The sequence below is a fragment of the Empidonax traillii genome, unplaced genomic scaffold (genome assembly GCF_003031625.1).
Source record: "Empidonax traillii isolate 1590-97213 ecotype Southwest subspecies unplaced genomic scaffold, ASM303162v1 scaffold890:size686501, whole genome shotgun sequence".
NCBI classification, from domain to species: domain Eukaryota; kingdom Metazoa; phylum Chordata; class Aves; order Passeriformes; family Tyrannidae; genus Empidonax; species Empidonax traillii.
In genome coordinates this window covers 96,035-109,224 of record NW_020956083.1, presented here as the reverse complement: position 1 = coordinate 109,224, position 13,190 = coordinate 96,035, and the positions used below count along the sequence as shown (strand labels likewise).

Below are 13,190 nucleotides of genomic sequence, written 5' to 3'. Positions count from 1 at the left end.
GGGAGGGAAGGGGGATCGATGGTAGGAGTGCTCTCAAGGGAGACCCCCGGGTCAGGCTCAAGGATGGCAGGAGGGTTTGTGTGCATGGACATGCAGAGGGGACACACACGTGGTTTGGGTCTGTCTGGAGCTGTTGGGGCTGGCTGTCTCCAGTGCTGCTTGCTGGGGTGGTGTCATCCTGGGCAGAAGGCAATACCAGGAGAAAAATGGGAAACTTCAGCTTCCACGTGCCAATCACTTTTTGGTTTCTTTTTTGATTTCCCCCATGCTGGTAGCAGCAGAAATAGGACAGATCTCCCCTCTCATCCTCTCCTGAGCGCTGATGTCTGAATGCAGTGTGTGCCTTTGAAGATTGCCTTTTCAGTATTTTCATTTATCTATCATTTTCTTCTCTGGTGCACCATTTGCATCTGGGCTTTGCTCTGAAAGAAGACTGACACCATTTATCATTTAATAGGGTTTGATAGCTCTGTGACAACTGAACATGTTCTTAAGGGTATTAAAGAGTTTAGGCAGCCATGCCTGAAGGCAACTCTTCTGCCCACTTTGGCTTAGTCAGCAGCAGTTGTAACTGCAGCTCTCTGGGTGCCTGTAGGCAAATGAAGCATTGACATATAATCAGCAGAAGTATTGTATCCTATTTAAATAGTACTGTATACTATTTAAACTAAATAGACTTACTCTCTCAACAGATAAAGTTATTACAGCTATAATTGAAATCAAACCATTATTCAATCTGGGCTTTTCCAGGCAAATGTCAAAATTAAGCTCTCATATGTTTCCAAAGCAAAAATATAAATGGCTTTATCTTGATTTTGTTGTTATGGATTTTATCCTGTGCAGTAGTGCTTGCAGGCGAGCGTGGGAGTTTACATTCTCACAGACACAGTCACAGTCACTGGGGTGCCACGGGGATGGGAGTTGGTGTGTGCAGGGGCCCCTCCAGAGCACAGATCTCCTGGTGCAGAGGGGTCCCAAGAACCCCCTTGGGACAGGATGTGGAAGGGGCATGTGAAGTGTCAAGCCAGGAAAAACTCTTGAGCATGAGTTTATACTCCACAGGAATCAGTGGGACTTGAGGGTTTTGGAGATTCAAGGTCTTACATTACATCGTAACCTCCTTTCACGTGAAAAAGCAGATTTAAAGTTCTCTGTATTTCCCTTGCAACCGTATCCCTAACTTTGGTCTCAACTTGCCTTGATGCAAGAAGCAAGTTTTATCTTTCATTATGGCCTCAGCATTTTCTAGAAAAAACATCCTGCAAGCCCAGTGGTCAGAATCCTGACATCAGAAGTGACTGTGTGCTGCAAACTCTTTCAGTTTATGAATAAATAGGCATTTTCTAGTGAAGAGATGTTTCCTAAAACAAGTCCCCTGTCAATAAATACCACAGACATGTATAGCTGCTGTGAGCAGGAGATGTTATTCCTGTGCAGAATGAAGTGGGGAGGAGATTAAGGAACTCTCCATCTGTTTCTGCACTGTGCAGCACGTGGGGTATCGCTCAAAATACACCGTGCTCTCTGTTTCTCAGAGCCTGGGGAGACAGAGGCTGGCATAGGCATGGCAGGATGGAGCTGGACAGTCTGACTGTATATTGTAGCTTGGGAAAGCAGAGAAGATGCAAGAAAAATCCCTTAGTAAATGAGGCATATGAATGAAACCTGGTCCTGATGCCAGGTTTATTCTGCAGGCCTTGATGGAGCTAAAAAAGTGCATTAGACAAAACCATTATTGAATTTCTTGATTACATAACAATTTCCTCATCGTATTTCCAAGAATATCAAATCTATATTCAAACACCCTCCTACTCTCTCCCACACACCACCCCTTCTCCTTGCTATATCAGCTTCATTACTGAGTATGAAGACAGAAAAAGTATAGGGCACGTTGCCACAAGCAGAGAGATCTCGGATGCTTACCATGAGATTTTAGAGCCATCTATGGGATTTGGACAGCCAGTTCTCATTAATTTTAATGGCCTTGAAAGTCTCTGGTCTTATGCCTTGATCTCAGTTAGGGTCTTTAGCAGTGCAAAGAAAGATAATCGAGCAATAAGAGAAAGATGGGAAATTCCTAAGCAGGCAGGAGCCCTCTTCCCACAGGGATGAGCACAGACCTTGCCATCATGAACGATGATCCCTGGGGCCACTCTCACCCAGCGAGCAGGATCAGGCCCAGGGCAGTGGGATATTTCCTGAAAGGTGCCAGGTGGAGGTGGAGGTCTGCCTAGTTTCTTGGGGTATTTTGGGGGAGGTGGGGATTAATGGCTTGCAAAAATGGCACATCCATCCTGCCTCAGGAAGCAGCAGTTGCACAGACTGGCTGCACTTGCTCCCATAATCAGCTTGCTCGTCTCATTTGCATGTGTAATAACCAGCATGTATGTACAATCATGCTAATCACTTTGAGGCAACTGCTTTAAATTCATCTAACACCCTGCCCTGCCTGCCCTTGGGTTATTTAGCTTCCACAAAGGAACCGTAGCAGCAATCCGGAGATTCACCTCACAAAAATCTTTGTGAAACAGTCACAAAGTGACTGAGTGAAGGAGAAGTTTTTTTCTGGAATCCTGCCCATACATACTGAGACTTGCACTACCAGCCAGTGCCATCATTAGGAGCCCGTCCAACAACTTCTGCAAGTAACCTAGAAAAGTACCTAGTGGGGATTTTCACAATTTATGGTGTGTTGCTGCAGGTGAAATATAAAAGTAAATACAGAAGGAAAGAGGAAGGGAACTACAAAGCTTCTCTCATGCAGGCTGTTAGTGAAAATGGTCTGAAAGTAGTGCAGGGAAAAACTAGTCTTTAACCCTGTCAGCTTTATGAGCAGCTTAAGGATTGTCTGCACTGCTCTTCTGTGGACACCTTTGCAGTAAGACCTGTCAGGGCTCCTGTCCTTAGGTCCTGTAAAGTCCAGCGTGAGGACAGTGGAGAACATCTGCCATGGATGTGGCTTCAGAAGTACATGGACTCCTGCACCTGCCTGTGTCACCAGTGTGTACTCAGGCCAGTCATTTTAGCCATCTGTGACTCCCATTTCTCACCCTGTGCTTCCAAATTTTAGGGTGCAAGCTTCTCCGGTGTTTTAGGTATGCATTTTATAGATCTAATGCAAGCACAGGCATCTGAGTCAGAAGCTCTAGATGCACCTGCAGTGGTGCTGGAGGTGCCTCCACCAGTCCCCATAACAAGCCAACATATGCCAGATAAGCCAGCAGCCAGACCCTGGAAGGGGCACAGCTTGCTCCATAAGTAGGAATATGAACATTTCAGCAGCACTCACAAAATCTAACAGGCCTCTGATGCTGAACTTTCCCATCCCTGTTCCTTCTGCCAGTCCAAGCCTGAGCTCTGGGGACGGCTCTGTGGTTGAGCCTGTTCAAGCTCTTTGATTGCCAGTCCAAAAGTCCTCAGCAGCACAAGACCAAAGTTGCATGTTTTTTAAGGAATCATGAGAACTAGTGCCACAGGAGGAGGCCCTCTCCCCTTCTTGCTTCTACTTCAGCAGCTGTGAGGTCTGGGGTCAGTGCTCTGGAGCAGGGACCACAGGTGCTTTTTCCCAGTGACTGGAAAAAATTTTTCCAGTTGTGTAAGCAGCTGGAGTATCAGTCATGGCGGAGGGATAATTTCTGGTCAAGTCCAGATTGGTCCCATTGGCTATTCTTGTTAAAGAGAAGTGAACCTGGAAGAGGAAAGGAAGGAGGAAAGGCAAGGAATGGAATGAAAAGCCTGCCTGCAGAGCATCTCCAGAGGCATTCCTGGTGGTGGAAATGTCTTCCCTTCAGCTCTCCTTCTCTCATTACTGACAGTGGAAAATACAAGAGCTGCCAAGCCAGAGGCTCAGTACAGCCAAGATAGGAAACCTTATTAGAGAGACAGATGGTGATTTCTATAATCTGAAATCCCAGACTGTAAATACTTTGGGATAGAGCCCTGTGCTAATGCCTGACAGCAGCTGGATCCAGTTTTCTGTGCCCAGCTGTTCCTTGGGTGGCTTTTGGTGAATGGTGGGTGCTACCAGGACAAGGTGTGCTTTATGGAAGGAGATGGATCCTCTAAACCCTGCTGGAGATACTTCATCTCACAGTTTTTTGTACTTTCCAGCTGAAAAGTGCTTTCAATACCTGAGGACAGTCACCTCATATTTAGAAGTTTTTCCTAGCCTGACAAGATTCCCAAAGATGTATGATTGCAGCAGACCAATAAGGGGGAAAATCTGTATCTTGGGAGCACAGGTGACAACTTGCTGCAACTTGTGGAAGAAATGATAAATGTGTCTCTCTCTTTATTGCTTAGCTTCGTGGCTAAATCTGCTAAACCAAAACCGAATTTTACCCTTAGATCTCACAATTTATTTATTTATGTTCATCTGGCATTGCCTTGATCTTCAAAGCAGGAAGGTATATCAAAGGAAACAGAAGGTTTGACACCAATTACTGCTTCTGGATGCCATTCACTGAATAAAGATGGAGTGTTAATATTTACACTGAAAGTGAAGGAGATAAAACCCAGGTACATCTAAGCCTACAAATAAGCCCTTCTGTGTGGGCAGAGATAAAGCCAAAGAAAAAATATTTAAATTACCATTGCAAAAATCCCAAACACCTTCGGAAATGTTGGGTTGTAGACAAAGAAATCACAGCAAAAACACCAAAAGAGCCTTCTGGAAAAGCAAATCAGGCTCCTGCTTCTCGGGGGTAGTGCCTGGTGTCCTAGAGATGGTCTTTTGAAACAACCTGCCACACAGAAAGAGTTAACATCCAAAAGTCCCCACGTTTCACCATGAGACACTTGACTTACATTTTATTCTCTTGAGTCTGAAGCCAGCAGTTCAAACACTTTTCTTTGTGTCCATCTCCGCTTCTCTTCATCCCGTGGTCCTCCCTACTTTCTTGCACCCCCCAAGTCTTTCCCACAGCTTTTTTGGCTCATTGACCTGAGAAGCCTCTCAGTGAGGCAAACACCCCATTGCACAAGTCCTTGTGGGGTTGTTTGGATTTCAGAAGCAAATTTGTGGAAGAGGAAGGTAGCGAGGAGAGGCAGAAGGTTCGCTAGCACTGGGAGGGTGCACGGCAAAACGAACAACAAACCTGCTCTTACCTGTTTAAAAAGGAAAAGGAATCTTCACAGCATTTTTCCTGGAAATACCAATTTAGTAACTGCAAGTGAGGCTATTATAAAATTCCTGGTCCTAGGGCATTGCACAGGAGGCTGTTTACACTGTGCACTACTTCTAGTTAATCCAATTTACACAATGAAACCAGAGCATTTAATGGAGTAAATTCTTGTTTCTAGTTCTAATCTCATTCTTCAGATTAAATTCATAAGTCTGCAGTGCCATGTACAAATCACAGTTATACAGTGCATTTTAGTGAGTTAAAAGGTAAATGGCTTTATAGTATTGATTTGGAAGGGATTTTCTTAACAGCAAGTAGCTTTTAGAACACTCACTCAAATCAAGCTTTCAAAAATTGAAACTCTTGCCTGACATTTGGGGGTTTTTTAAGGTATATGGGCTTTTCTCTTAAAACCATAGTTTGCTATATGAACTTAATTCAAGTGAAGTTTCCAGCCTTTGTAGACCATTTCTACCTTTCAGCTATGGAGAAGAGGTGAGGCTCTTCTAGAGAAGACCCCAGTGTTTCTGAGCCATGTTGTACCTGGATGTTTCTCCTTGGAGGAGAACCAGTCTTGTTCCAGGCAGTGACTGCCTGTTTGGGGATAAATGTTCAGAAGCCAGATATTTCTTGACTGATAGGATGTCTGTGCTGGGCTTGGCTGAAGAGAAATCCATCAAGAATTTCTTTCGCCAGTTCCCCAGGTGGTAACTGAGGATATTCTGGTATTTTAAGCCTGGCTGAGAAAGGTCACTGTGACTGTGTTATATTGGCCAGGAGGGAGTGTGTCAGATTTGCAATTTGTGAAACAGAACTTTTGTCATATGTTTTGTAATTCATTGCTTAATGTTGTGCATCTGGTCATCAGGCACATACATTGCAATCAATTTCATGCTGCTGTTCTATCAAGAAGGAGAAAAGCCATCCTAAGGGACCAGCTTACACTCAAGTGAGGACATTAAATGTTAAGTCACATGTATGTGTGTTTTGAAATCATAGCTGTGTTCTGGAAGTTACCTAAGAAACTATATATTATCCCACCCAATCAATAAACTAGGAGAAGAATTCACTAGTAGAAAAAACGCTCCTCGAATTGTCTGTCAGCTCTAAAACCTCCCTAAAAAGGCTTTAAACGGAGCTGTAATTAGGGAAAGCTGGAAAGTATAGAATTAATGTCTATATAAAACAGGTACAGAAGGACAGCCTGCCTATGCCATCGGGAAGCTGCAAACCCACTAATGCAGCACTTCAGAGTCACTGGCCCGGGATCTGATCAGATTTTTTTTTATTGCACTCTTCAGCTGTTTTATGACAACAGATGAGGTGTCCAGTGGCTGGACCTGCCCTGTTTTGGCTGTCCCAGTGTTGTCTGCTTTGGTTTGTTTGGATGTTTGCTCTTTTCCCTATTTGCTCAATTCTCTTGCAGAATAGCTCAGAGCTCAAAATGGCTTAAAGAGCTTGGTGAAGTTTTCATGTTTTTTCACAACCATCAAGTTTCAAATTAGAGATGAGTCATTAAACAAGAGTGTATTATTTGTACACTTACGTGGTAGAATTGTACACATGTCTCTGTAATTAGCCATAAGCACCCAAAATTACAGCTGTAACTGTGCATTAACTGGAGGACTCCGCTCTGATCGAATCGTACATTCACAGTTGCATTCCTTCTTGCTTAGATTTCAGAGCCTGTTGTCCAGATGGGCTTTGTTGGGCACCTAATTAGTAGTTACTCAAAAACTCCTGCTGTGAACTGCTTCACAGCCTTCCTGGCATCCTGGCGGCTGGGTACGTGTTCCTTGACTACATGGAGATGAAGGCACAGGAGTTGAAGTAGATGTTTTATCTCCTTTATGCATCTGCTGTAACTAAAACAGCTTCCAAAATAAAATCAGCTCAGGGTGCATTGGTTATCTGACTTCTGTGTACTGAGCAAAAGTAGTCTTGCAGTGTGTAAGTGAAAATACAGCCATGTGTTAACGGCAGCGATCGCATAATGTATTCTGAGATGAACTCACTGTTTTCTCTTTCCTTTCCAGATCTTGGCAATCATTTCCATCATGTTTATTGTACTATCTACAATTGCCTTGTCCCTTAACACACTTCCTGAACTACAAGGCGTGGATGAATTTGGGCAGACCACAGATAACCCCCAGCTTGCCCACGTGGAAGCAGTGTGCATTGCATGGTTTACAATGGAATACCTCCTGCGGTTCCTCTCCTCGCCTAAGAAATGGAAGTTTTTCAAAGGCCCCCTGAATGCTATAGATTTGCTGGCTATCTTACCCTACTATGTCACTATCTTCCTCACTGAATCCAACAAAAGTGTACTTCAGTTCCAAAACGTACGACGAGTGGTCCAAATATTTCGGATTATGAGGATACTCCGGATTCTAAAGCTCGCCCGGCACTCCACGGGTTTACAGTCCTTGGGGTTTACACTCAGGAGGAGTTACAATGAGCTTGGATTACTCATCTTGTTTTTGGCCATGGGCATTATGATCTTTTCCAGTTTAGTGTTTTTTGCAGAAAAGGACGAGGATGATACAAAATTCAAGAGCATCCCAGCTTCCTTCTGGTGGGCAACAATCACCATGACAACAGTAGGCTATGGAGACATCTACCCCAAAACTCTTTTAGGTAAAATAGTAGGAGGACTGTGCTGCATTGCTGGTGTGCTGGTGATTGCTCTCCCCATCCCAATTATTGTCAATAACTTCTCTGAGTTCTACAAAGAACAGAAGAGGCAGGAGAAAGCCATTAAGCGCAGGGAAGCTCTTGAAAGAGCAAAAAGGAATGGCAGTATTGTTTCCATGAACATGAAGGATGCGTTTGCCCGCAGCATAGAACTCATGGACATTGTGGTTGAAAAGAACGGAGAAAGCATAACCAAAAAGGATAAAGTTCAGGACAATCATTTATCTCCCAGCAGATGGAAATGGACCAAGAGAACCCTTTCTGAAACTAGCTCTAGTAAATCTTTTGAAACTAAGGAACCAGGATCCCCAGAAAAAGCCAGGTCATCTTCAAGTCCCCAGCACTTGAACGTCCAACAGCTTGAGGACATGTACAACAAAATGGCAAAGACTCAGTCCCAGCCGAACCTTAACACTAAAGAGTCGAGTCAACCTGGAAGGCAAAAGGAAGAGCTGGAAATGGAAGCCCTTCCCGGCCCTATGGTGCCCCTGCTGACAACTCGCACTGATGGGATCGTTGACATGAGGAGCATGTCCAGCATCGACAGCTTCATAAGCTGCGCGGCAGAGTTCCCCGACGCCGGGCGCTTCTCCCACAGCCCGCTCACCACCCTGCCCTGCAAGGGTGGCATTAACGTCATTCAGGAGCAGAGCAGGCCAGAGGGGAGCGGGGCCAGGTATGTGGAAATGAACCCAAGCTCCGAAGGCAGCCACCGGTCTGCTTTTTTCATTGAAAGTCCCAAAAGCTCCATAAAGGCCAGTAACCCTTTAAAACTAAGATCTCTGAAAGTCAACTTCATGGAAGAGGACACCAGCACATTAGTACCAGCATCAAATGTACTGAGGATATATCCAGACTCTCTCAAGAGCCGGGGAGCTGCTGCTGCCACAGATACTTCCTTACTCTCTGACAGATCTCTCATGAGCCCCGAAACCTCAATCTACACAACCGCGAGCGCGAGAACCCCCCCAAAGTCACCGGAGTCCCAGGCAGCCATAGCTTTCAACTTCCACGATGCTGGTATTCACAAATATATAGACGCTGACACTGATGACGAAGGTCAGCTGATGTACGATTCAAGTCCGCCCGGAAATGTGAGTCCCAAGTACAATGTTACAAACAGTGGCTATCTAAAGCAAAAGGACCATGTTTATAGAACAGAGAAGAACCATCTAGAAGCTGCTGCTTTACCCACCTCCCCTAAGCTGATAGGGCAGAACTGCATTTACTCTATGGAAGGTATCACTGGAAGAACCCAGGGCAATCAGGAGACTGTCAGACTAGAAAATCACATTTCCCCAGAAGTCCATGTATTACCAGGCAGTGGAGGACATGCTAACACACATGATCAAAGCATCTGAGGTGGGCTACAAAAGAACTTACTGAAAGTTTAAAGGAATGTCTTTACAGTCAACACAAACAAAAGAGCTTCTGCATGGCATGAACTTGGCTGAAACAAGCCACTTGTTTCTAAAAGTCTGGGGGAGGTCCAGTGTGGGTTTGTGAAAATGTCCTTCTCTGAAACAACTCTAAAGACATTGCCCACATCAGTCAAAAGTAAGGATTGCAAATCATGATCACACATTGATCTCCTTTCATGTTGTCCAGTGAAGCCAATGTGACCAAATATCCATCCATTCCCCTTGAACGCTAGAGCTCCTTTTGGAAATATTAACATCTGATTTGCATTAGTTCCATAAAGGATGCCAAGGCAGCCAGATTTGAACTCTGGAATAAATTGCTGGGGTTGGTATAAAGCTTTCAAAAACACAATGCTCACTGCTTCAGGGCAGCTGTTCCCCATCTACAGCTTTCTCTGATGGATATTATGTCTAAAGGTAACAGGGAACACTTGCATTATTGGAAAATCCGAGTGAAAACCATTTTAAACAAATAATGGTCTAGAGAAACCAATTATTAAAATGCTCTGTGTGTGTTTAACAATCCGATATCCTGTAGGACCTGATGTTTTCTTTTGAAATATCAGCAGGGTGAGTTGCACCACTTGTATCTAATCCCAAACATCCCCTAGGACATAGTGAAACTTGCACTGACCCTCTGCTAAAAGCCGGTACCTGCCCCAGGGCCAGCGCGTGGCCCTCGGGGGCCCACAGCCCACGTGGGAAGGTGTGAAGGAGCCATGCAGAAGCAGGACTCTCCGGGGGGCACCGCAGCCAGACCCCCTTCCCGGTGCCGGGGAGCGCAGGGCTGGAAGGAGAGCTCGGCTCTCGCCCTCGGTGGGGAGGGAGATGTGGCTGCGCTGCCCGCGGGGACGGTGAGCGCGGCCAGGCCCTCGGCACATGCTGAGGGCACAGGGATGGCTGTCCGGCCTCCCCTTCCCGCCAGCCAGAGTCTCGCCCTTGGCGTAGGAGAGGAACAGGTTGGTCCGAAGCTTTTTGCGCCCGAGCAGCGCAGTGAAAGATATGCAAGTGTTACATAAATATGCAAAAAGAGGCATTCATTAGTGACCCGTCCCGGGCCTGGCTGTGCTCCCTCTCGCCGGGAGGTTGGACAGGAGAGGCTCCTGCAGAGCCGTGGCGTGGAGCAGCTGCGAGAGGCAGGAGAATCAGGCCTGACGTTTTAATAACATCCAGTCATTTTTAAGTGAAATAAGAGGAAAAAAAAAAAAAAAAAAAAAAAAAAAAAAAAAAAAAAAAAAAAAAAAAAAAAAAAAAAAAAAAAAAAAAAAAAAAAAAAAGATCTGACCATTTTAAGTGAACAGAACTAGCAGCCACCAGCCTAGGTTTTTAAAATATTATTGTTTCAATAAAGTTATGTCAAATTGTGTAGGAAATAATTTGTCTTTGGTTTTTAATCTTGGGGGGGGGGGAAAAGCACTTTACGTTGACTTTTTGTTGTCGTTGTTGCAATGCTGGAGTAGGATAGCAGAGTGTAACAATCAAGCACTTTAACCAAGCACTACTTTAATTTGTGCCTCCTGTTGTGACTGTGATTTGTTACACACCTGTAGCAAATCACAACTTGTCCTGTGATAACTGTGATGGTAATCTTTTCTGTTGTTCTCTGTTTCTACTGTAAAACTCAACTGTAAATAACTGTCGATGAGCGTTTCCTGACCTATTCCGAGTTCCTGCCGGGGCGTGTAGCGATCTGCAGGCAGCAGGTCCGGGGACGAGCTGAGACACAGGACGCGGGAGCGGAGGCACAGGTGGGAGGAAGACCCCCCCCACAAGCCGCTCAAGTCCGCTGCGTTTTGTTCCTTCCTATTGTAAAACCAAGCCGTTGGTTAGTCCTGAATGTACCGTCTGTCCGTCCAGGCCGTGCCGCACTCCTGTCTGTAACCCTAGTGGTGAATGCAGCATGTACGGACAAAAGCAATAAGCACATAACCTGTTCTAGCAACTACTGTGGGTTGCGGTGAGAGCTTTGTTAGGTGTCTCCTTGGCACAGCTGTCCACGCGGTGGAGTGACTCTGCTCTGCTCAGCCGACCCCGGCCCCGGGCGGTGGGACCAGCCGAGGGACCCACTCAGAGCCGCCCTCGCAAGGCGAGACCCTGGGAAGGCGCGAGTAAGGCCCGAGCCACCCCCTCGGGAATTACCCGCCGGCAGCGAGAGGCCTCGTGCCGCGCAAAGAGTGACGCGGAAGGTACCCGAAAAGAAGCCCCAGGCGCCATGTACTCCACAGGGTATTTACACAGGGCCAGTTCCTGAGGTTTGTTCGCTTTTACTCTGCCTTCCCGCAGCCTAAACCACCGCTCCTCTGAGTGGGCTCTTTGCCTGGTGAAGGACTTTAGGATTTGGCCATAGTAAATACAAGTGTACTTAGAGGAACCGACGTGTTGCTGAGATACTAGTTAAGATTGAGTTGACGTGAAAAAGTAAAGTGACTTTCCAGCAGATAAGCTTTAAATACTGATTTATTCTGTGGCTTTCTGAGGCCACGGAGCAGCAACGAGAAATCTTAAGGAGAACAGTCTTAACATAATCTCTGTGTTTCAGTGATCATTCTTGTCTGCCATCTGCACAAATGTAAAAAGAAGAAAAATCAGGGAAAATTTTTTTGATAAAGTAAGTAATAGTGATTTCCAAGTTAAATATTTTTAGAGCTGATGCTTTCATGTGGAAAAAAAAGTCATATTTTACATATCACAAAAGTGAACATATTTAAATATAGCCATATAGTGTAGTATTTACCACACTCTCATCCAAATTGATGTATTTGGTTTATAGATGGCACTGACAAAAATGTATAGATCAACAATTCTATCATTTTTTACCTGATAATCAACTGGTGCAACTCTCCTTGTAACCAAAGGCCCTCTGTCTGCCTTGTGTGATCGCTCATGACACACACCTTATGTCATCTATTTAGTCCTACCTTTAAAGTAGCATTTTATTGAGTCACTTTTGAAAGCCAAATTCAAAAGTATCATTAAAAATCTACCTTTTAAGTCTGAATAGCCAAAGTCCTATAGATTTCTTATAGAAAGCAAATAATTAAAAATTAAGCATATAATATGCTTGAAGAGCATTTCTTTCTTATTTGTGTATGAAGATGTAGCTCTCATTTTGTGCCCAATTCAAAAGGAAGTATGTTTAATTTATTTTAATGAAATAAAGTCTGAATATGAAGTATGTATCTATATATGTGTGTGTGTGCATAATACACATATATATAATGTAAGCACTGGGAAATCTACTCTGACCTAAAGCTTTGATAGACTAAATCTGTACTCATTGCAAAGGAAAGGCAGTGCTTTGAAAACATAATGCTCACCAAATCCTATAGACCCTAGAAAGACAATTTAATTTTATAGTTTGTTTGATCCATGTTTCCCAAAGTTCATAACAGTTGGGGAAAAAAGGCGGTATCTCCTGCATCAAGCTAAAGTGTGCAGTTTAATCACTGATATTTGGCATTCAGGTCTGCGAATTTACTGTGCACCATGTATCAAGCAAGCTGACAGAGCCTCACCTGCTGCTGCAGAAGACTTCACGCTTGAAAGGACTATGTACGTGTGATGTCTGCGCTTGCTTGTATCCTACACCATCAACATTGTTTTTAATACATATCTATAAATATATATATAGAACATATATATGTGTGTGGAAGGAGTGGGTGCAGTTTTCTTAACCAGGAGGCAAAGATTCTTTGAGTTTTAGCCTTGAACAGAGGAAAAAAGCCGTGACATTGCAGTAGATTTCTCAGTGCCTTTTCTTAGAAACTTCACCTAAGCACACTTATGGAAAAAAACAAAAACAAAAACAAAAACAAAAAAACCAGAAAACAACCCAAAACAAAAGAGTCTCCTGTGAAATCCACATTTTTCTGAAAGGTTCGAGAGTCAATAAAGGTAGAAGAAAGGAGAAAAAAAAAAAAAAAAAGAGAGAGAGAGAGGAAAAGAAAACCCG

The 13,190-nt window shown here is 44.4% G+C and overlaps 1 protein-coding gene across 1 annotated transcript in view; it reads left to right on the top strand.

The window, feature by feature from the left end:
- KCNB1 (potassium voltage-gated channel subfamily B member 1) overlaps nt 1-13,190 on the top strand; it is a 111,651-nt gene extending 98,461 nt beyond the window's left edge. Inside the window, exon 3 of the mRNA XM_027902581.1 lies at nt 7,160-13,190. Coding sequence (XP_027758382.1) covers nt 7,160-9,178 — 2,019 coding nt within the window. The 3' untranslated portion in view covers nt 9,179-13,190. The remainder of the gene's footprint in view (nt 1-7,159) is intronic.